Source organism: Malaclemys terrapin, chromosome 3, assembly GCF_027887155.1.
Source record: "Malaclemys terrapin pileata isolate rMalTer1 chromosome 3, rMalTer1.hap1, whole genome shotgun sequence".
NCBI lineage: Eukaryota > Metazoa > Chordata > Testudines > Emydidae > Malaclemys > Malaclemys terrapin.
This window is the reverse complement of record NC_071507.1, coordinates 111,796,693-111,819,089: the sequence shown is the minus strand read 5'-3', so window position 1 is coordinate 111,819,089 and position 22,397 is coordinate 111,796,693. Positions and strand designations below refer to the sequence as shown.

Here is a 22,397-nt window from a genome sequence, read left to right as displayed (position 1 = left end):
GATTTTTTAAAAAGGAAAATTAGAAGAAAACACTTGAAGAGGAGAAGCTCCTCTCTCCAGCTCTTAGATGCTCTGCTAGCTTGCCAAAGATTCTTGTGCTATTAAGCCATCACTGGAATACCCTAGTGAAGGTTGGTGGAGGAGGGGGGGGGGCGGCCCTGCACAGAATTAAAAGTCAAATGCAAAGCCCTTGTATTCAGCCTTTGTATGGGGTGAAGCAGCATTTCATAAAAGATTAGGGTTGGAAGAGACCACAGGAGGTCATCTAGTCCAACCCCCTACCCAAAGCAGGACCAACACCAACTAAATCATTTGACCTTTAACCCTGTATGTGCCCAGTTCAAGCATATGCAGTGCTCCAAGTACCATAGGAAACAAGCCACAATTGGCATGGAGATGGATTTGATCACATGATAGGTCTCTCCTCCTTAATTTCCATGATTCTAAGACATGACTGGAGATGGGCTTTGCACCATATTCTAATGGTAAATGGTCCAGTACAGCCCAAACCTAGTAGGGGAAGCAAATTCCAGAGTTGAGGGCCCTTCATAGAGAACTTTCCCCCCATCAGCCACAGACAAACATAAGAGCTGTCAGGTCATGCCCTGAGCTAGTCACGCCTGCTGTGGGGGCTCAAGGAGAAAGTAGTCTCTTAGCCTGGCCTCGTGATTAGGCAACACCTTGGTTTTCACGTGGCAGCGCAGCAGTTCCAGGAGAAGGAGGGTAGCACTCCGCTGTAGCTAGCACCGCTCCACAGCACGTTCTGCACCAGCTGAAGCGGAGACAAGGGGAGCCCCATACAGAGCCCGTTGGAATCCCATCTAGCGGTCCCCAAAGCCCGCCTGTGAACTGCGGGAAAAGGAGCCCTGTGAGCAGACAGTGTGAGAGCGCGGGCCGCCAGCGTTTGCCTCTCAGTGGTCCCTCACTCCTGGGGCTCGCCTTGCTCTTGGAGCCATCCATCCTGGCCGGACCCGCAGGAACCAAGCTAGAAAGCTCCCCTGGAGGCTGGCTGTCCCGTGCCCCGAGGGCGCCCGTCGGCGTGGGGCAGCTGGAGCAGGGCGCTCTGCAGGACAGAGCAGGGAGGGGAGGACAGGGGTGTGTCTTCTCCCCCTCCCCCCGCCCCGAGGCTGTAGGGTCTCTTCCTCCTCCCTCCGCTCTCCCAGGCGGCGGCTCACTCGCCTTGCTGACCGGGGGGAAGAGGCAGCGGCGCAGCGGCTCAGGAGCAATGGCACGGGGAAGTTTGTGTCTCCTCCTGCTCCTCGGCGCGCTGGCCAGCCGGTGCAGCAGCCAAGCTGAGCAGCAGCAGCCGCCGGAGCGAAGAGGTACCGTAGCGTTGGGGGCTGGCGAGTTGCCGCCGAGCTCTGAGCGGCGGGGGCAGCGCGTCGCCGCCTGGCTCAGGGGCTCCTTTGCCCGCAGTTCAGCACCCCCCGATTCCGGGGCAGGCGGGGACTCGGTGTGACAGGCCCGAGGGGACCCCAGGGCAGGCTGGGTGGCTTAGCCAGGGGTAGCACTGTTGGCATCGCCAGTGGGCCGAGGAGAGACTTTGTGGTGAGGCTCCAAGTTTCCTGCGTTAAGCTGGGAGGCAGCCCGCTAGGATCCGACCCAGCTCAAGCCAAGTGGGAGTCGGCTGCTTGTCCGTGTCTCTCCCAACCTGCACTGATCAGAGCAGATTTGGTTCGGATTCCCAGCCCTCCATCCCCATCTGCGGTGCTGACTGACACTCCAACTTTTCAGGCACACCGTGCAGAACGGGCTCTTTCACGTGCCAACTGAGAACAAATCTGATTCCTGACTAATTCCCCCCTCCCCACACAGGGCCGCCCAGAGAGGGGGGGCAATTTGCCCTGGGCCCCACAGGGGTCCCCATGAGAATATAGTATTGCAACTTTTTTTCATGGAAGGGGCCCCCAAAATTGATTTGCCCCAGGCCCCCTGAATCCTCTGGGTGGCCCTGTCCCCACAACATGCACGCAAGTCCCTGTTTCAGGAAAAAGCCAAATGCCAAGCATTTCTCCCTTTTCCCATTTCAAAATATAGGGGCGAGACAGCTCCCGACATTGAGAGTGACCATTTCAGACACAATACCAAATGGGATTATTGCAGCTTGAGAAATACACTACCTACAATTCCAGGATCTGTAACTTACTAACCCCCTCTTTTTGTCCAGAGACTGCAGAGGTATTAATGCAACTCTGTCTTGAAAGGTCCCTTTCAGTATGTGATAACTACGTATGCTAAACAATCCATTCCACCTTGCATGTCCCCATGATGCTGGGAGTATCTGTCCCAAACCTGAGGAAGAGCTGTGTGTGGGTCCAATAAAAGATATTACCTGACCCACCAGTGATGTTTTCTGTTATACTCACATAGTATTTATGAGTACACAGGGGGGAGGGATAGCTCAGTTGTTTGAGCATTGGCCTGCTAAACCCAGTGTTGTGAGCTCAATCCTTGAGGGGGCCACTAGGGATCTGGGGCAAAATCAGTACTTGATCCTGCTAATGAAGGCAGGGAGCTGGACTTGATGATCTTTCAAGGTCCCTTCTAGATCTGGGAGACAGGAGATCTCCATTAGTTTTCTATTGGATTTGGTAGGGATGGACTTGAATATGACTTCAGTTCTCCTGTCTTCTGTCCAGCCCATGCCCCACCTAACATATATCTACAGGCATCTCTGTGATTATAATGAAATACATATTGAGAGCTATGTAAATGCATGCAGACTTTATATGGCATTCCAATTTTAAGCAAGATTATAGGCTGATGCGGTAGTTTCATGATAGTTTAGAAGACAAGGTGGTGTTATTCAAACTCATAGTAATTTTTAAAATAGAGTATATCACCTCAGTGGAAGTGGGATCACGCCCTTCCCAGGTACCCAAAATGCTGTGTCTATAATAATAATAATTTTTTCAGCTATACAGTGCTTAATTAGTAACTTTAAAATGAAAGGACAATCTTTTTATTTTTGTTTTTTTGTTGCTAAGTCTGTATTACTGTAGGTGGAAATAAGATATGAAAGCAATTTTAATAAAAAGCCATATAAAAGAAATAAGCTGAACAAAACTTTTAAAAGTCTGTTTTCTAGTACACACAGTATCACTTTTAGAGCTTGTTCTTCCTATCCTAACATTTTTAGCTCTGCTATTAAAAAAAAAAAAAAAAAGGAATTCAGTAAGGAGATACCATGGGTGTGTGATAATAAATCTCTGATTAAAATAGCTAGAATAACAATGAGCTCCTAAATGACCTTGATATCATGTTATAACCTGAGAATAACACACAGCTTCAGATTCATCTAGGGTTTTTTCCTCCATTCAGGTTTTGGGTACAGGGATTTGACACCTACTTTATAAAATAAGATATATTGTCTCAAGCAGCTGACTCCTTAATGCTAATTTTAACTCTGTGAAGATAGATGACAGTTGACTAAACTTCTTCATAGAACTTAAATAGTTGTAGTAAACCAAGAAAATCTCACCCAGCCATATTGACTACATTTGGAAATTGACTCACTGTAAATACTGAAGAGTAAGGGAGATCTTAAGATAGAGTAAAGATACAGCACTACATGCATTTGCCATAATTGTCATTTGCTTTTGTGCCAAAGAATTTAATTCTCAGCCAAAGAAACACTCATTTTGGGAGGGTTTCATCCTCCCTCCCCCCCAACCATCTCTTATTGCTGGGGAATGTGCTTTTCTTTAATCAATGTTTTGGTTTTTGACCTCCATGATGAAGAAACTTGCTCATTACTTTCCTCTGAGGAAGGAAGTGGGAGTCTTTGGTTTTAATCTACTTCAGCTGTTCTCAGATTTCATTGTACCCGACTCCCTTCTGACAACAAAAATGACTACTCCACCACAGGAGTGGAGGGACGAAGCCTGAGTCTGCCTGAGCCCCACCGCCCCAAGTTGGGAGGCCTGGAACCTGAGCCATGCTGCCCACGGCTGAAGCCCTCGGGCTTTGGCTATGGCCCCAAGCAGTGGAGCTCAGGCTTTGGATTTGGCTCCGAGCGGTGGGGCTTGAGTTTCAGCCCTAGCAAATCTAATACCAGCCCTGGTGATCTCATTAAAATGGGGTCATGACCCACTTTGGGGTCCTAACCCACAGTTTGAGAACTGCTGATCTACTTCTTTATTTTAGGCTGCCACCCTGTTAGTTTTATGCTGCATGAGTCCCGTTAATTCAAAGAGGAACTCCATTACTTCTTGTAATGGAATGTTAAACTAAGTGTAAATGGGACCTTTTAGACCCCACTGCTGAATTCCAGTACTGGACTGACAGTTTTCCACTTTATTTATACTTGTCCCTAATCTCTTTTTAAGCTGCGCTACAGCTGTTAGGACGTTCTAACACACTATTGAGAGATCCCTCTACTGCTGAAGAATGATACAGTCAACTGTACTGTGATTTTAAGGTCCAATGTCTGATCTCAGTGACATCCAGTGAAAATTTTAACACTGACTTCAGTCGGACCAGAACTGGCCTTAAGTTTGTAAGTTTATGTTCAGTTTGTTTTTCAGTTAATTCTTTATTTAATGAATAATACTGTATGGCTAATGCTACTGTGTGACTTTGGCAGCAATCTGAGATTTTGGAGGGGAGGAGGAAGCTATGCAACATGTCTTAAGTGCTATTTTCCAAATTGTTCAAGACATCACATGGAATTTCCATATTGCCCTTTAAAAATGTAAAGTTCAAAAACATCTTGTACCTCAAACATGAACAGTCTGTATTTCTACATTTTAAACTGCTTGGAGATTTACTGTGGTCAGAAACCTGGAGTTAATTTTGTATGTTGTTTTCTGCTACAGATGTTGTTGGTTGTTCTGTAGACTGAACAGTAAAGTATTTTTGTAGAATTCCTCATAAACTGACAGTATCATGTCTGGCTCACAATAAGCTCTGGTCTACACTACAGAATTAGGTCAATGTAAGCTGCCTTATGTTGACCTAACTCTGTGTCTACACTAAAATGTAACTCCATCGATATAACTCTCCCACAACACTGACTTAACTCCACCTCCGTGAGAGGTGTAGTGCTTAAGTTGATGTAGTTGCTTAAACTGACAATTGCTGTCTTTCAGAAGCCATCCAACAATGCTCCACACTGACAACTAAATTGGTGCAATCACTCTTGGTGAGGACACGCACTGCCGACACAAGGAGCATAGTGTGGATGTGTAAAACTGATTCAATTACTGCAATGGCTCTAAGTTGACATAACTTAGGTCAACTTAATTTTGTAATTTAGACTTGCACCAAGTATATTTTACAATGCTATTTCTTGTAGCTTTGGGTATTTTATAGTTTAAGCAAAAATGCCAGGGAGCTAGACTTTTTAACACCCAACTGGGCTTCATCCTCCTTCCAGAATATTAGAAATAGACAAATTGGTGGGAATTCAGAAAGGAGCAACAAATATCCCTATGAGTTTGGAGAGAGTGAATTTAAAAAGTAGAGATTGAAAAATTAAGTGACTTACGGGGAATGAACATAATCCTGCAATAGTTGAAAGGTGTAAGCACGAAGGACCAGAACCTGATACTTATGCTGAGGCGCACCATAGTCCTTACTTGTGGAGTAAGGTGTCCCTGAACATGACGAATGGCATCAGAATCTGAGTCCAAATTACCTACAATGCCACCAGTATGAAATAGGAAGAAATAAATGAAAGAGAAATGTAGATTAAGTATCAGGAAAAACATCCTGAGGCTACTCTATTAGGAATAGAACCATGATACCTGGTCAGTGGTTCTAGAGTTGTATGCAGTTCTTTTGGGCACCACATAGGGCTTTCCTGGAGTCTGATGGAAGCTCTTCTGCATATTCGCCTGGTCTCATGTCATTGCTGATGCTTGGAGTCACTACAATTCCTTCCCCCTACTGTCAATAGGAAAGAGGACAGGTAAGAGATAGCAGGCTTGACCCCACCCCACCTCAGTTCCAGTAGACAGGAGAATGCATCAACTGGAGTTGCAAAGAGCCATGAAGTATCCTGTCATTTCATTGTGATGCTGTCAGTGCTTAATGATGCAGAGTAACAGTGATCCCCACAATTATTTTGTCACTATCTGCAGCTCCATTTAGTAGCATTTCTGAGACTCTACTTCATGTATTATCTCTTTGCCTTCTCTTATCTACGGGATGGTGTATGGAAGGGGACAAGCCTGCTATCTCTAACTTGTCCTCCTTCCTGACTGCTGACAGTTAGCGGGGAAAACAACTTTCCCTAGTCTCTATACAGATCCAGAATCAGATGGCTGCCCACTTGTTTTTATTGTTGCTAAGGATCTGTGGTTTCTCGTCCTGTTCAGAAAAGTTGTTCTATTTATATAGAATGACTGCCACACAGCCTGTTCATGGGTCCAATTCTGCAAGCTCACTCTGTGCAGAACTCCCATGAGCACTCAGATACCAATGCAGTGGGCACAGTAAAAGAACCCAGATATTAGGATCTGGCCCCAAAGCATAGAAACTTCAGGAAGATGGATTAATAAGGATACAGATGTATCTGTTAATATGAAGGTCCCATTACAAATATTAAATCTTCAGAGTATTATGTGGATTTAGGCTCTGAAGCATCTGGTATCGATTGGTGTTTGAGACAGAATACTAAACTAGATGCACTATTGCTCTGACCTAGTAGGGCAATCCTTATATTCTGATATAGAATATTCTCCAGAGGATTTTGTTCTGTCAAAGAATGTTAGAATCTTGTAACAGATCTAATCCTGCTCTGATATGTTTCATAGTACTTAACCCCTTTGGTGCTGCTTCCTGGTGCAACATTACTTGGAAGCGTTGGGTTTCAAAATGACTACTTTGGTATGTGAAGAAGTACTTTAGATGTTTTTAACTCTATGTACTAGGCATCAGTGAGAAACTGTATATATTTTCCTCACACTGGCATACTGAAATTTAAGACAATCACTTCACATCTTGGATCTTACAGAGGAGCAAACTCATTTGGCACAATCTTTTGAAAATTATTACTTCTAGGATGAGCAAAATACAGAATTCTTTGTGAAGTTTCTTCATTCCATGTGGAAACCTGGTCCAGCTTCTTCTTGAAGCAGTAGATAGATGGATTTGACTCACCTCCGTCAAGGGGACAAAAACAAGTCAGTCAATCTCCCAGCTTCCTTCTTGCCCTGTGGCATGGTTGGATTTGGCAAACACTAACTCCCACCCCCCCCTCTTCCTTCTGCACTTGATGCCCTTCCCTTACTATTCCACTAGCTGAAGAGACCAGAACACCAGTGAAGGAAGATAAAATAAAGCACTAAACTAGCGTTCAAGTCAAGTTCTCTTCCTCAGGTCTGGCTTTATTAACAACCACAGAAGCTGTTTCAGCACACGATCCGCCCAGACCCTCTTGCTGCCATCTCAATAGTCACCATTGTGGTAGTTTTTATAGCCCCATCCATGTGCTAGTCAGGGAACTTGCATTCTACATGTAACTCCTTTCACACTGGAACCTATGTGGCACCTTTATACCTTGTCACACTCCCGTTTATACTCCTGCATCAATGAACCCCAGGCCGTAAGAGGAGATGATGCTGTGGGAGCCGGATGAGAAACAAGCTAGTTTACTGCTGCCACATCATTGCAATTGTTATTGGTGGTTGTTTTGCTTAGTGAAGAAAGCAAGCTTGAGGCTGAATCTTGTGGGATAAATGATGGTGCTCTCTTTATTAATGTCCATCAATGGCTATTAGCCAGGATAGGCAGGAATGGTATCCCTAGCCTCTGTTTGCCAGAACCTGGGAATGGGCTACAGGGGATGGATCACTTGATAATTATCTGTTCTGTTCATTCCCTCTGGGGCACCTGGCATTGGTCACTGTTGGAAGACAGGATACTGGGCTAGATGGACCTTTGGTCTAACCCAGATGGCCATTCTTATGTTCTTATTAGAGGGATTCCAGCAGTCTGCTCCAAGCACTAATTGCTCATGCACTAGAATAACTTTCACCAGAACTAAGATTCCAGATTATAGTTTGGTGGCCTTAAAGGGAACGGTTGCTGAGTTGTTGATTAAGGCTCCATGCCTCCTCCCCTTAAGGGAAGCTGCTTCATCTCTAGGGAATATAGGGGAAGGAGGGAAAGAGTAACACAAAGAGTGGAAAGGCTGATGGAGAAGCCCACTATTGGTGATATGAAGCAAAGGTGGTTCCTGGGTTGACTACCACTGCCTCCAAAGTTACAATGTCCATCTGCACCTCCAGCTATAGGAAATCAGCCTCTGGCTACAGAGAGATGGGTTGGGTCTGTGTCTCTAGATGAGCAGCAAGAGCTCCCACTCATCCTCAGCCTGTCTTCCACTGCCTGGTCATGCTAAGTGTGTTTCCAAAGTTAGAGGAAACTATCATTGGTCTATTGTCTTCACTTTTGCACTGGAAAGCTCTGGCCACAGATACCTTTCTTGTAGTTTAGCTTAGTGCCTCTGCTTAACTTTCCTTCCTGGTCACAGCATGGGTAGAAGGATTCAGGGGTACAGGAGCTGGAACAGATCCCTTTGCCACTTTTGAAGATGGCACCGGAGTGTGTTTGTATTTCCCTCCCCACCAGACCTGGTCTGTGTATCATAGGCAATGTAAATGTATGTTTTAGATTGGTGATTTATGTTAATACTTCCGGTTTTATCTTTTGTAGTATTGGCTTGTGGAGATGACTGTCATGATGCTTCTGAGGAAAATCTGAAGATTTTAAAATTTGAAAGCTCAAATTTTTGGACTAGAAATGGGTTTTGCCAATCAGTCTCAATTTTTTTGCCCCTCAAATTGATATTTTTGAGATTTACACATAGCACAAAACAAATCAGTGTGAATTTTCTTATTTTTCACCTGTTTTGCTTTGTCCTATTTGTAATCATGTTCTTAAGGCAACTATATATCTTTCTTTAATACATACGGAACACTGGGAGATTAACACATTTTAAACTTTTGGAAGCAGTTGACAACTCCCTGAATAGATTGGTTTCTTTGAAGTTGTTGATACCAGAAGCAATAGTTCTTTAGTGTACAGAACTTCAGAAAGATTTTTTGGTGTCACCTTTCCTTTTTATGTCCTCCAGGCACAGCAGGTCCTGGTCATCTAATTCAGAGAAAACAAAAGACACTTGATTTCTTGTTAACCTCTGAGGCTAGGACAAGTAGCAATAGGCTTAAATTGCAGCAAGGGAGGTGTCACTGGGCCCCAGTGGGTCACAGCTGATAATACCAGATTGCGAATAAACTGCTGAGAAATAGGGCAGACTAACCACCAGTTTGGGGAGACTCTGCCATTATATAGAATCTCCAAGGCAGTAACAAAAGTAAACTTCTGTCTCACCACACTGGTTATCAAGAAGTCAAAAATGCAGTCTCCTTAGGCACTCAAGCACTTGTTTCACCACCCAGGTTTTATGATGAGTGATTATTGAAAACCAGTTTTATCAAACAAAGGCTTCTTCTGATCTCAAGAGATCAGCCACAGAACCAGGTCAATATATAACTCAGCTCTTACCCAATAATCATGCTGTTGCAATCCTTTACTAACTAAAATCTAAAGGTCTAATTTTAAGAGAAAAGAAATAGAGAGTTAACATGGTTAAGGAAATCCTATCCTTACAAGTGATTGCAAAGTTCTTATATCAAGCTTGAAGCAGTGATTGAAGAAACTGTAGGTTTGCAAAAGTCTCTCTGGAAATTATCCAAACAGCTTGGGGGTCACCAGTCCTTGTTCAGAGCTTCCTTGTTAAAAATCCAGTCCAGAGAAATGAAAAGGGAAATGATGACAAAATGGAGATGTTTCTAGAGTCTTTTATACCCTTTCCCGTGTGGATGGAATTTTACTGTCCCAAACCAAGCTCACAATGTAAGCATGTGGAAAATTACAGGCACAAGCTGGAGTCCAGAGTCACATGCCCTTACATGGCTTTGACTCAAAGGAGCAGCCATTGCCCAGGTGGAGGCTAAGGCATCCACAGGAAGATTTAATGGGAGGAACGAGTTTCTTCTGTGGCCCATGGAGAGAGCCAATTGCCTTTGATGGGCCATCAACAGAAAGTTGTTTGGCTTCAGTGTCAGTTTTTGGCTGGTAGGTGTTACCACAGGAACAAACACATTTGGGATACAGATCTATACCCAGTATCCGTAACTCCAGATATAAAAATACATTCATACAAACAGGATAATCATACTTAGCTAATCATGACTTTTCCATTGACACCTTACATGATATACTTTGTACAAGTTTTGCTGCAATTGTCTAACAGTGGTAGCAACAAAAATATACAGTAACTCCTCACTTAATGTTGTAATTATGATCCTGAAAAATGCTACTTTAAGCAAAACAATGTTAAGCAAATCCAATTTCCACATAAGAATTAATGTAAATGGGGTGGGGTTTAGATTCCAGTGAAATATTTTTTGCCAGATAAAAGACGTGTATATATAAACACACAGTATAAGTTTTAAACAAACAATTTAATACTGTACACAGCAATGATTGTGACACTTGGGTGAGGGTGGGGGTGGAGTCAGAGGGTGGGATATTTCCCAGGGGATGCCTTGCTGCTAAAGGATGAACTAGCACTTGGCTGAGCCCTCAAGGGTTAACACATTGTTGTTAATGTAGCCTCACACTCTGCAAGGCAGCACAAATGGAGGGAGGAGACACAATACACCATGGCAGTGGCTGCAAACATTCCCTGCGGAAACTGAATGTGATGATGAACCCATGCTAGCCCACTGGAGTGCCCCACACCCTCCACTTTCCAAAGTGGTGGGGGGTGCATGTGTGTGAGAGAGAGACACACATTGCCCCTTTAAGTATGCTTGCCCCACTCTAAGTACACTGCCTTTTTAGGTAGATCAGCAAGTTGAGACAGCAGCTGCTGCCAGCAAGCGCTCTCAGTCCTGAGCCCTGTCATGTCCCCTGATGCTCTGTGGAGATGGGGTACAGGAGTGGGGGGCAGGAGCATGGGGAGGGAGACACCCTGACATCAGCACTCCTCTTCCCCCTGACCTGCTGCACAGCAAGCAGGAGGCTCCTGGGAACAGCTCCAAGGCAGAGGGCAGGAGCAGCACACAGCAGTGGCACACGGGACACCTGAATTGCCTGGCAATTTATAGCCTGCTGGGCAGCTGCTGCACAGGAAATTTAGGGGGGCTGCCAGTCCACTCTGGTTCCAAGCCCGCACCAGCTAGCTCCAATGGGATGCTCTTCCTGCAAGTAGTGGAGAAAGCAGGCAGCTGCCAAACAAAGTTATAAGGGAGCATTGCACAACTTTAAATGAGCATGTTCTCTAATAGATCAGCGATGTAACAACGTTAACGGGAAAAGTGAGGAGTTACTGTATGTGGTCACATTTCGATCCTAGAGCATCACAGACAGTTTAGGTTGAACATTAGGAAAAACTTCCTAACTGTCAGGGTAGTTAATCTCTGCCATTGGAGGTTTTTAAGATTAGGTTAGACAAACACCTGTCAGGGATGGTCTAGATAATATTTAGTCCTGCCGTGAGGGCAGGGGACTGGACTAGATGATCTCTTCAGGTCCCTTCCAGTCCTTCAATTTTTTTGATTCTCCTTCCTGAGATTTACACTGCAGTTTCAGACAATTTGTCCCTTTGGTTAATAAGTGTCCAATTACAACCTCCACTAATTGCTTTTAATTAATTCAGAATGAAGGAAGGAACTCCACTCCCACAAATGCCTTCACAGTCAATCTGGCTACTTGGACTGACAGTACTTGGAGAAGATCATAATTCTGAATAGAGGAAGCAGGACTTTCTCCTAAGTTCCAAATGCAAGGGTGATAATGATAATGAGCCTCAAATATATGTATAATAAAATATATATATTTTGTTGTCTCCATCTCTCCCACCCTTATGTTGTCTTTTTAGACTGTAAGCTCTTTGCAGCAGGGGCTTTGCCTTTCTTTGTGAGGGTGAATCATGCCAAGCATATTTCTGATAACACCCACATACTACTACTAATTGAGGTTGCTGTCAAGGCTGAAACAGAACACTCCTCCATTGTAAAATAAACAGACAGTACTGACTGTAATCTGTATATTAAATGTCTTTGAGGCAGCAATGGGACTCCTTTACTGTTGCTACTAAACTAGTTCATAGTAGGCATCCTACTAGGGGCTGCATATCATTGTCCCTCCAAACCAGCTTCTGTAACTAATCATAGATGCTTGGTTCCTGCTTCACTGATGGCAGCTTGGATGCCCTTGTCAATCAAGCAGAGCAGATAGTAATTGATGAGGTGCCCAAAAAGAATTTGATAACTCTTAGAATATTGTTGCACTGTGTGTGAGATAAAGAGTGAACCGGTGGCTAGCTTGAACATAATTGCTATTACACCAGTGTTCTTACTCAAGCCTTTTTCATTGACAGGATTTCCAAGGAAAGTAATGTAAATTAATGGGGTGGTTTTTTTTGTCCTGTCAAGTAATAAGATAACTTCTCAGGATTAATATATAAAAGTCATCTGTCATTGCAATCAGTTATTTTAGCATAGATTACTCATCATCATCACCAATAAGACTTTGACAAGGACTGAACTCACTGCCAGATTCCTCCAGCAGAAAATCTGACTCAGTGTAATGTCATTACAAGGTCTGCAACAGCTGGAGCAGCGATATGCCAGTGAACACTTGTGAAACTTTATAATGAATAATAAACATACTTTTAGAGGATCCTATCCAAATGCTACTAGTACGCCTTGTCCTGCTCCTAATTGCCAATAGTACATGCATGTATTTGGTTGACTTGGGTTCATGGGTTTGAGTCATAGTCATGTTAAAAAAAAATCAAGCAAAGTTGAGGTTTGACTTCATGCCCATAACATAAGATCCTGTCATTCTCCACTGCTTCAGGAACAGGCACAGTTACTTTGGTGGCAGTTAAAAGTGGAGCCACCAGAGCAGTATGGAAAACTGCTCGGAAGGTGGTAAAAAGAACCACCACTATGGGAAATGAGCGAGAAGTAGGAAGAAATCATCCAAGGGAAGCTGGGAGTGACAGGTTGAGAAGGAAATCAGAAGGACCTCTCTTTGGGAGGTTTGGGAATGGGAACCTTAATGATCTGAGGGCAGGGATCCATGTATGATAGAAAAATAAATGGGAAATGTGCTTTGAGATCCACACATGGAAAATCACAATATTAAGGGTGGGCTTGGAAAGATTAGATTTTTATCAGTAAATGTTGGTAGACTTCAATTTCATCACATACACAAATTGAATATATTTCCATGGATAATAAAAATTTGAGACAAAGTAAGAAAAATGCTGTTTGAGAACTTAAAGTCAGAATCCAGTGATTTAGACATCTGAATTAGGCTGGTTACAAATGGATTAGCAAATGTGTTTAAAAACAAACAACAACAACAACAAAAAACATACTTCAGGCTATTTACTTTGTATGTTTTGACATGAGATGTTGACAGTTTGTGTTTTAATGGTAAAGCTTTAACTTTTTGAATCCCAGCCTCTGTCATTAAATAATTCTTGCCTGACCCTTCATAATTTCCTGCAACTGAAAATTTGATTTTTAAAAAATGCTTAAAGCCAAACATTGATATCTGATTCAATTATAAATTTTGATTTTGCCAAGCCTAATTAAGAGCTAGATATTTTTTACTAATTACTAGTCCTGTCAAGCAATTAAAAAATAAATTAATCACTATTTGTGTGATAAATTGTGCTGTTTAATAGAATTATTTAAATATTTTTGGAAGTTTTCTACATTTTCAAATATATTGATGTGCTAAAGATTCATATGTCCCTTCATTCTTCAGTCACCATTCCAGAGGACATGCATCCATGCTGTGATGGGCTCTGTGCTATAACAATCCAAAGCAGTGCAGACCAACACATGTTTATTTTCATCACCTGAGTCAGCTGCTACCAGAAGAAGGTTGACTCTCTTTTTTGGTGGTTTCGGGTTCTGTAATTTCCGCATTGGAGTGTTGCTCTTTAGATTTCTGAAAACATAAGAATGGCCATACTGAGTCAGACCAAACATCCATCCAGTCCAGTATCCCGTCTACTGACAGTGGCCAATGCCAGGTGCCCCAGAGGGAGTGAAGCTAACAGGTAATGGATCTCTCTCCTGCCGTCCATCACCACCCTCTGACAAACAGAGGCTAGGGACCCATTCCTTCCCCATTCTGGCTAATAGCCATTAATGGACTTAACCTCCATGAATTTATCCAGTTCACTTTTAAACCCTGTTATAGTCCTAGCCTTCACAACCTTCTCAGGCAAGGAGTTCCACAAATTGACTATGCACGGTGTGAAGAAGAGCTTCCTTTTATTTGTTTTAAACCTGCTGCCCATTAATTTCATTTGGTGACCCCTAGTTCTTTGGGAACACGTAAATAACTTTTCCTGATTCACTTTCTCCACATCACTGATGATTGCATATACCTCTATCATATCCCCCTTAGTCTCCTCTTCTCCAAGCTGAAAAGTCCTAGTCTCTTTAATCTCTCCTCATATGGGACCCGTTCCAATCCCCTAATCCTTTTAGTTGCCCTTCTCTGAACCTTTTCTAATGCCAGGATATCTTTTTTGAGATGAGGACACCACATCTGTCTGCTAAATTCAAGATGCGGGTGTACCATGGATTTATATAAGGGCAATAAGCTATTCTCCATCTTATTCTCTATCCCCTTTTTAATGATTCCTAGCATCCTGTTTGCTTTTTTGACCGCCGCTGCACACTTCGTGGACGTCTTCAGAGAACTATCCACAATGACTCCAAGATCTTTTTCCTGATTAGTTGTAGCTAAATTAGCCCCCATCATATTGTATTTATAGTTGGGGTTATTTTTCCCAATGTGCATTACTTTACATTTATCCACATTAAAGGTCATTTGTCATTTTGTTGCCCAATCACTTAGTTTTGTGAGATCTTTTTGAAGTTCTTCAGTCTGCTTTGGTCTTAACTATCTTGAGCAGTTTAGTATCATCTGCAAACTTTGCCACCTCACTTTTTATCCCTTTCTCCAGATCATTTATGAATAAGTTGAATAGGATTGGTCCTAGGACTGACCCTTAGGGAACACCACTAGTTACCCCTCTCCATTCTGAAAATTTACCATTTATTCCTACCCTTTGTTCCCTATCTCTTAACCAGTTCTCAATCCATGAAAGGATCTTCCCTCTTCTCCTATGACAACTTAATTTACGTAAGAGCCTTTGGTGAGGGACCTTGTCAAAGGCTTTCTGGAAATCTAAGTACACCAGTGGAAGGCAACCTATGGCACGCATGCTGAAGGCGGCACGCGAGCTGATTTTCAGTGGCACTCACACTGCCCGGGTCCTGGCCACCGGTCCGGGGGGCTCTGTATTTTAATTTAATTTTAAATGAAGCTTCTTAAACATTTAAAAAACCTTATTTACTTTACATACAACAATAGTTTAGTTATATATTACAGACTTCTAGAAAGAGACCTTCTAAAAACATTAAAATGTATTACTGGCACGCAAAACCTTAAATTAGAGTGAATAAATGAAGACTCGGCACACCACTTCTGAAAGGTTGCTGACCCCTGAAGTACACTAGGTCCACTGGATCCCCCTTGTCCACATGTTTGTTGACCCCTTCAAAGAATTCTAATAGATTAGTAAGACACGATTTTCCCTTTACAGAAACCATGTTGACTTTTGCTCAACAACTTATGTTCTTCTGTGTGTCTGACAATTTTATTCTTTACTATCGTTTCAACTAATTTGCCCAGTACCAACATTAGACTTACCGGTCTGTAATTGCCGGGATCACCTCTAGAGCCCTTTTAAAATATTGGCGTTACATTAGCTATCTTCCAGTCATTGGGTACAGAAGCCGATTTAAAGGACAGGTTACAAACCATAGTTAGTAGTTCCGCAATTTCACATTTGAGTTCTTTCAGAACGCTTGGGTGAATGCCATCTGGTCCCAGTGACTTGTTACTGTTAAGTTTATCAATTAATTCCAAAACCTCCTCTAGTGACACTTCAGTCTGTGACAATTCCTCAGATTTGTCATCTACAAAAGCCGGCTCAGGTTTGGGAATCTCCCTAATTCAGCCGTAAAGACTCCACACCTCATCCCTCTCAGATTTTGGAGGGCACTTCAGATTCTTAAACTTTGGGTCGAGTGCTGTAGCCATCTTTTGAAATCTCACATTGGTACCTTCTTTGCGTTTGATCAGATCTGCACGGAAAGTGTTCTTAAAACGAAGAATATGTGCTGGGTCATCATCCGAGACTACTATCATCCCGGAATAGATAAGCATGCAGACTGTCAGAAATGGAGCTTTGAAAGAGGATATTCACATACCTGCAGCCGAGTTCAAAACAATGACAAGAGTGGCTACTTAACTTCAGGGGGTTATGGGGTGTTTCCAAAGGCCAGTCATGGCACAGTAATTCAACACGTCATCCAGACTGACACCCGGGCATTTCAGCTGGGGCGCAGCAATCTTTATGCTTCTCATGGAGGTGCTCCAGCTGCAGAGTCCAGGTGCTCTAAGTGCCTTGCCAGTGTGGACACCTCAGGAGTTAGGGTGCCTGGGGCTGAGTTAATGTGCTCTAACTTGCAAGTGTAGCCAAGCCCTGGGAGACAAAGGGTTCCTGCCATACACAAGAGCTATAGATGGCAGGGGAGTGACATATCGAGGTTCTCCTCTGCCACCCCACCCAAGAGACACTGAAAAACACCTGGAAGCAAGAACTGAACTTGGGGGGAGTAGGGTTGAGCCCAGGTTGGGAGGGCATCCAGTCTGAGTGGAAATAGTCTTGAAAGGCAGCTGCACTGCCCTGCAGCTGGAGATTTCATGTTTCTGTAATCTACCTGTGACAATATTTAAGGTGAGCAATTATACTTAAATGGGTTACAAAATGTATTAAGCTTAGCTTGCATATTTCATTTTATTTGCTCCATCTGCTTTGTTCTGTCTTATTTTATATTCACTTAAAATTCACCTTTTGTAGTTAAACTTATTTCTTATTTATAATATAACCCCAGTTGTACTATTCACAATTGGAGGGGAGGGGTAAGAGGTTGTGCTTTCCTCCACATTGAGGGAGGAGGCGGATTTCATAATATACCTTTGGGTCTGCCCCCCAAGGGAAGTGGACACCTGAGTGCTGGGGCAAGTCCCTTAAGCTGAGCCTTCACAGACCTGATCTCACTCAGTGCCTGTTTCGTTCTGCAGTTTGGTGTGGCCCTGCCTGTGTGGGTGCTGGAGGAGGCTTAATAGAATAGCTGGGCTCAGCAACACAGGTTAAAAGGGTACCCAGGCTGGCATAATAGACAGGCTCAGTAGTATCTCAGCGCATAAGGTCGCATTGTAAGGGGGGCAAACCATCACAAATATATTTGCAAATGTAGAAAAACATTCAAAAATATTTAATACATGTCAGTTGCAATTCTTTTGTTTAACAGTGAAATTAAAACTGATTAATCATGATTAATTTTGAGTTAATCGCATGTTATCCACGATTAATCAAGAGCCCTATTACTAAAGTTTTAATAAAACTTGCAATTACAGGACTATATATTTGAGTGTTTCTGATGATGCAGTTAATCATAAAAGGGATCTTGAATGGTTTATGTAGTCATCAGAATCCAGGGATTCTATTATATTCAGTATAGGTTCTTATACTGTGCTCATCACTATAGTATCTGGAATCCAAATCCCACCCAAAATTTGCCTGTACATTTGTTCTAATAAATGGAACTAGTTCGTTGGTCTGCTCCTAGGGTTATGTCTTCACTGCAGAGTTTACTTGGGTTCTTACTTAGGTGTTGCTCCTACCTCCCCTCTCATCTGTACACAAACCCTCTCAGACTTCAGTGGTGCTTTAAACCTGGCTAGCTGGCACAGCTGGAGGTGTAGGCTAGACCTTTGGTACTGCTTGCATTTGGGCTGGTAACCTGCCAACTTTGTAGCAAGGATGCAGACTAAATCAGTTGAGTGCTGATAGTCCTCCAATGCCTTCCCACAATTCCCCTTGTGTGCTCAGAACAGCATGTTCTCCCACAATTCACTTAAAATGTGAGCACTAAAACTGGACAATATTCCAGCAGTGGTTGCACCAGTGCCAAATAAAAGATGTAAAATAACCTACCTACTACCGTTTGAGTTTCCCCTCTTCATGCATCTCAGGTTTGTATTAGTTCTTTGGCCACGGCATCACACTGGAAGCTCATGTTAAGTTAATTATCCTTCATGACTCCCAAATCTTTTTCAGAGACATTGCTTCCCCGTTGGGAATCCCCTGTCTTGTAAGTATGGGCTACATTCTTTGTTCCTAAATGAATATGTTTACATTTAGACATATTAAGAACACCCAGTGTTTGCTTTTGCCCAGTTTACTAAGCAATATAGATAGTTCTGAATCAGTGACCTGTCCTTTTAATTATTTGTCACTCCCTCAACTTGTCATCATCAAACCTTTTCAGTGATGATTGTATGTTTTCTTCCAGGTCATTAATTAAAATGTTAAATTGTGTAGTGCCAAGAACCTATCCATGTGGGACCCCCCTGGAAACACACCTACTGGATGATGGTTCCCATTTAAAGTTACATTTTGAGACTTAGCAGTTGGCCAGTTTTTAATCCATGTAATGTATGGCAAGTTAATTTTATATTTTTCTAGTTTTTTAGTCAAAATGTTATGCAGTACCAAGTCAAACACCTATATTACATTAACACTTACTGTTATCTACCAAACATGTAATCTCATGGAAAAAAATACCAAGTTAGTTTGACAGCATCTACTTTTCATAAACCTATGTTGATTTGCATTAATTATATTACCTGCCTTCAATTCTTGAAGAATTGATTCCGAGATCAGCCAGTCAATTATCTTTCCTGCGATCAATGTTATTCTGACAGCCCTTTAATGACCTAGATCAGGGATTGGCAACCTCTGGCATGCGTGCCAAAGGCGGCACGTGAGCCGATTTTTACTGGCACGCTTCTGCCAGCTGGGGTCCTGGCCGCCAGCCCCGCTCAGCCCTCTGCCTGCCTGGGTGAACGGAATCCTAGGCTGGCAGCAGGCTGAGCGGGGCCAACGGTCAGGACTCTGGCTGGCAGGAGCTGGGGACCGGAACTCCAGACCGACAGCTGGATAAGCCGCTCAGCCTGCCGCCGGTCTGGGGTTCCATCCACCGGCCCTGCTCAGCCAACTGCCGGTGTAGTGTCCTGGCCGCCGGTCCCTTGCCAGCCGGGGTTCCGGCCCACTCAGCCCGCTGCCGGCATGAATGGATGGAACCCCCAGCCAGCAGCGGGCTGAGTGGGGCTGGCAGCCAGGACCCTGGCTGGCAGGGGCCGGTGGACGGAACCCCAGACTGGCAGCAGGCTGAGCGGCTCAGCGTGCTACCGGTCTGGGGTTCCGCCGGCCCGGGATCCTGGCCGCCAGCCCTACTCATTCTGCTGCTGGCCTGTGTGAACGGAACCCCAGGACGGCAGCGGGCTGAGCGGAGCCGACGGCCAGGAGCCCAGCTGGCAGGAGCTGGTGGACAGAACTCCAGACCGGCGGCGGGCTGAGCTACTCAACCCACCACTGGTCTGGGGTTCTGGCCGCCAGCCCCGCTCAGCTTGCTGCTGGTCTGGGGTTCCGGCTACCGGCCCCTTGCCAGCCGGGGTCTTGGCCCCATTCAGCCCGCTGCTGGCCTGGATGGACGGAACCCGGGCCAGCAGCAGACTGAGCGGGGCCGGCGGACAGAACCCCAGACCGGCGGCAGGCTGAGCAGCTCAGCCTGCCGCCGGTCTTGGCTTTCATCTGCTGCCTGCGCTGATAGTCTGGGGTCCCAGCCGCCGGCCCCGCTCATCCCGCTGCCGGCCTGGATAGACGGAACCCCGGGTTGGCTGCGGGCTGAGCGGAGCCGGTGGCTGGGATCCCGGCTGGCAGGGGCCAGTGGACAGAACCCTAGACCAGCAGCGTGGGTGGCAGATGGAATCCCAGACCAGCAGTGCGCTGAGCCACTCAGCCTGCTGCGGGTCTGGGGTTCCGTCCACTGGTCCCTGCCAGCCGGGATCCCTGCCGCCGCCCTGCTCAGCCCGCTGCCGGTCTCGGGTTCTATCAGGGGGCCCCTGTAAATGTAAAATTTATTACTGGCGCACGAAACCTTAAATGACTGAAGACTTGGCACGCCACTTCTCAAAGGTTGCCGACCCCTGACCTAGATCATCCCATTTACCCTTTATAGAAATTGGCACAACATTCGCTTTCTTCCAGTCTTGTGGAACTTACCCAGTGCTTCAAGACTTGTTGAAAATCAACATTAATGATCTAGCATGCTCCTTAGCTAGCTCTTGTAAAACTCTTGGATTCAGTTTATTTGGATCTGCTGCTTTAAAAATGTCTAACTTTAGTAGTTTCTGTTTGACATCCCATAGAGATACTAGTGGAATGTAAAGAGTGTTATCAACAGCATATGATAACTGTCATTTGTTTTGCCCCAAATACAGAACAGAAATATTTATTGAACATGTCTGCCTTTTCTGTATTATTAGTAATAATTCTACCATTTCCATCTTGTAATGGACCAATACCATTGGCAGGATTATTTTTGTTCCTAATATATTTTATAAACTCCTGCTTATTGTGCTTAACTCTGCTGGCCATAGAGTTCTCCCTGTGTGCCTTGGCTTCCCTTATTAATTTTCTACTGTTCCTGATTTTATATTCATTACTATCAACTTCCCCTTTCTTCCATTTGTTTTATATATTTAATTTATAAATATCTGCCTTCACTTTCTCTCTAAACCAGGTTGATATTTTTAACCAGCATAGCCTATTTCCTCAGTTGTGGGATTATGGCTTCTTAATAAGGTGGTGTTAAATGATTCCTAATTATTATTCACATTTCTGATGAAAGTCTTCTTCCCAGCTGATTTGGCTTGCAATTGTTTTCAGCTTTGTGAAATTGGCCCTATTAAAGCACCAAGTATATATATTACTGGTCTGAACTCTATTCTGCTTGCAAATTATAAATGTGATCAACTCTTGATCACTTGTATCCAAGTTACCGTTAATTTTTAGTTCTGCGATCAGTTCCTCTTTATCTGCTAGGACAAGGTCTAATATGGAATTCCTCCATGTTGGCTACAACACTTTTTTTGAGCTAGGAAATTGCCATATATAATGTTTAAAAATTCCAAGGATGTTTTAGTACTGACAGCATGAGATCTCCAGCATATGCCACTCTAATTGAAGTCCCCCATGATAACAGATTTCTCCCCCTCTACACATTAAAGATAGGTGTGCAAGGAGCTGGTCATCCTGTTCCTGAGTGTGATTTGGTGGTCTGTAGTGGACACCAGCTAATATCCCAACTAATACCTCAACTAATACACTAACATGACTCAGATTCAAGCCTCTGCTTTGCCACACACTTCATGGGATGGAAAAGGGAGTTACATACCTAGGTTATTTTAAAAATTCTGCTAGGCTCTGCATCTGCATCTTGAAGTGCTTATATACCTTTGAAAATCTGGCCTTTAGTTGCTAGTTACCTCAGTTCCCATCTGTAAAATAGTGGGGTTTATAGCACTTTGCTATCTCACAGCGGTATTGGGAGTAAATCAGCATGACTAACTGATTGTTTTGGTTCATTGGCTAAACTGAGAAATTGGGGGGAAATCATTTTGTGTTGACTGGAAATGAATTATTTTTGACAAACCAAAAGAGTTTATTTTTCTTTAGGTATTCAATCCAAAATGAAATGTTTCTAGGTTTTTTCCTTTGCGCTTTTTAAAATTAAAATGTAAATAAATTTGAAAGTAAAATTTGAAATAAAGTCCTTTATAATAATAAAATCAAAACTGTTCATTTCTATAATGTTGAAATAAAATGTTGTGTTTTCTCAATTTTTTTTCGGGATGAAACAATCCAGCAAATTTGATACAAATTTGCAACATATTTCAGTCAACCTGAATCTGCATTTTTTGGCGAAAAATGGTTTGACAATTTTTTTGCCCAGCTGTACTTCAAAAGATTGTGAGGCACTCCTACTATGCTGTGACAAGGCATGACTCACCAGTGCAGCGCATCCTGCTGGCTGTCCTGGAAATCAGGATTGCCAGTGTGCCCCACTCCAGGTGGGGTCTCCTCATTATTCCTGTCTCCACATCCAGAACCCACGTCGCTCCCCAGACTACATCATCCTCTTCTGGACACAGCCCTTCAGCTGTGCCCTACTCAGTTCTTTCCCCCCTACCAGGAGACCGACAGTCCTCAGTGGCAATCTGCAATCCAGGTTCTACCCACTCATCTCAGTGGCAGACTGCAGTCCATGCAGCAGTCACTCCCCTCAGTGGCCAGTGGGGGCAAGCCCAGGTCTGCTCGCTACTCTGGGCCCCGACCCAAGGGCCCTATAGCCAGCAGCCACATACTG

General features: G+C 43.8%; 1 protein-coding gene across 9 annotated transcripts in view; it reads left to right on the top strand.

The window, feature by feature from the left end:
- The first annotated feature begins 1,199 nt into the window (after positions 1–1,199).
- LAMA2 (laminin subunit alpha 2) overlaps positions 1,200–22,397 on the top strand; it is a 474,663-nt gene continuing 453,465 nt past the window's right edge. For all 9 annotated transcript variants that reach the window (XM_054023114.1, XM_054023113.1, XM_054023109.1 and 6 more), the window contains exon 1: positions 1,200–1,322. In XM_054023114.1, the coding sequence (XP_053879089.1) occupies positions 1,226–1,322 (97 nt within the window). In that variant the 5' untranslated portion in view covers positions 1,200–1,225. The remainder of the gene's footprint in view (positions 1,323–22,397) is intronic.